The sequence below is a fragment of the Furipterus horrens genome, unplaced genomic scaffold, assembly GCF_987537825.1.
Source record: "Furipterus horrens unplaced genomic scaffold, mFurHor1.1.pri manual_scaffold_9, whole genome shotgun sequence".
NCBI lineage: Eukaryota > Metazoa > Chordata > Mammalia > Chiroptera > Furipteridae > Furipterus > Furipterus horrens.
In genome coordinates this window covers 84,148,294-84,149,957 of record NW_028327179.1, presented here as the reverse complement: position 1 = coordinate 84,149,957, position 1,664 = coordinate 84,148,294, and the positions used below count along the sequence as shown (strand labels likewise).

Genomic DNA, 1,664 nt, shown 5'->3' with positions numbered 1-1,664 from the left:
TGTGCAACACTGGCAGTGATGCCTTTGAGGAGGTGGAACTATTTCACACCAACCAGGTTAGAGCTATACAAGATAAGTACCTTCCAGCATCAGGATACAGATGCAGGGTTTTTATGGAACAGTATCATTTCTATCTTCTACCTTTAGGAAATTGATGTTTTTAATAATAGATCAGATAAAAGGGACAATATGCACAATCTCCAACTAAAATCTTGTAGCCTAGACAGTGAGGTGGTACGACATTAGAAGACTTTAAAACTGCAGCTCCTTCTGCATCCCCCAAAGGGTTTCTGCACTCTTCTTCAAACAGGCCCCTTCCTCAGGTGTCAGGGTCACCTTCACAACATCTGAAATTCCATTCTGCCCCAAGGTGCCAGGAACACTAAGGAAGACGTCTTCTTTTGTTCCATAGAGACCCTTGATCATTGTGGAAATTGGATGCACCCGCCTAAGATTCTTCATTGTACTTTCTGCTAAATCTGCCACAGATAGTCCAATGGCCCAGGATGTGTAGCCTTTCAGTTTGATCACCTCATAAGCACTGTCAACCACCTGTTTGTGAACTTGTTTCCACTGTTCCTTATCTGCATCGGTGCCTAAATCAGGGTGCAGAGTCTTTAGGGCAACACCGGCAACATTCACTCCACTCCACACAGGCACACTAGAGTCTCCATGCTCCCCAAGGACCCACCCATGACAGCCTAATGGGTGAACTCCCAGCCTTCCCCCCATTAGGTAATGGAACCGGGCTGAATCCAGGTTGCAACCCCTCCCAATAACATGGTTTTTGGGAAAGCCGCTTATCTTCCAAGCCATATAGGTCAAGACATCCACTGGATTGGAAACAATGAGCAATTTGCAGTTGGGACTGTATTTTACAACATTAGGAATGATGAATTTAAAGATGTTCACATTACGCTGGACCAAATTCAGACGGCTTTCTCCCTCTTGTTGACGTGCCCCAGCTGTGACAATAACCAGCTTGGACTTTGCAGTTACAGTATAGTGTTTGCCAGAGACAATTTTTGGTGTTCTAAGGAAAAGGCTGCCATGTTGGAGACCCATCATTTCTCCCTTTAATTTGTCTTCCATGACATCAACAAGAGCAAGTTCATCTGCCAAGTCCTTCATTACGATACTGATAGCACAGGGCATGCCAACAGCACCAACCCCAATGACTGTAATCTTATTCTGGGGGGTTTGTTCTTCCTTAAGAAGATTCACAATCAGCCGATCCTTGAGAGTTGCCATATTGGACTTTGAACCAAAAGGAATCGTACCAGGTGTGCATGGCGGGGTGGCGTCGGTGGCACGCAGGAATGGATCTGGACTTGGCGGCAGCGGCGTGGGTACTGAAAAGCTTACATATTTAATGGTAGAGGAATGATATATGCATTTGTAATAATTAAAAATGTAAACTTTAGAAGACTATAAGGCCACAGGATAGATAATTTAAAATGTCGAATCACTTTCTAGTAAGCTTAAACCAAATTATGTCTACCAGCAGGTGTTTGAGAGTATTTGCCAACTGTACCTTACTCTAGTGAGTACGTTGAAAAAACAGAATGTGGTATATAGTGCTAAGTGTGTGTGTGTGTGTGTGCGCGCGCGTGTGCGCGAGTGTGTGTGATGTAATTATCCAATAAAATCAGTTTGGATGACAA

The 1,664-nt window shown here is 44.1% G+C and overlaps 1 protein-coding gene across 2 annotated transcripts; it reads right to left on the bottom strand.

Moving 5' to 3' along the window:
* Positions 1–252: 252 nt before the first annotated feature.
* Positions 253–1,269, bottom strand: LOC150002072 (L-lactate dehydrogenase A chain-like). Of its 2 annotated transcripts, XM_090286783.1 has the most exons (2): positions 1,010–1,251; positions 253–835 (listed from the first exon to the last, which is right to left on the bottom strand). In XM_090286783.1, exons 1-2 carry the CDS (start codon positions 1,249–1,251, stop codon positions 253–255), a joined length of 825 nt encoding a protein of 274 aa, XP_090142909.1. The 2 variants fall into 2 exon arrangements, with proteins under 2 accessions (XP_090142909.1, XP_090142910.1); XM_090286784.1 differs by having other exon boundaries at positions 253–1,269.
* Between the last annotated feature and the right edge of the window lie 395 nt (positions 1,270–1,664).

Excerpts from the sequence above, each read along its gene's own strand:
- LOC150002072 (XM_090286784.1), bottom strand. The coding sequence starts at position 1,251 with ATGGCAACTCTCAAGGATCGGCTGATTGTGAATCTTCTTAAGGAAGAA.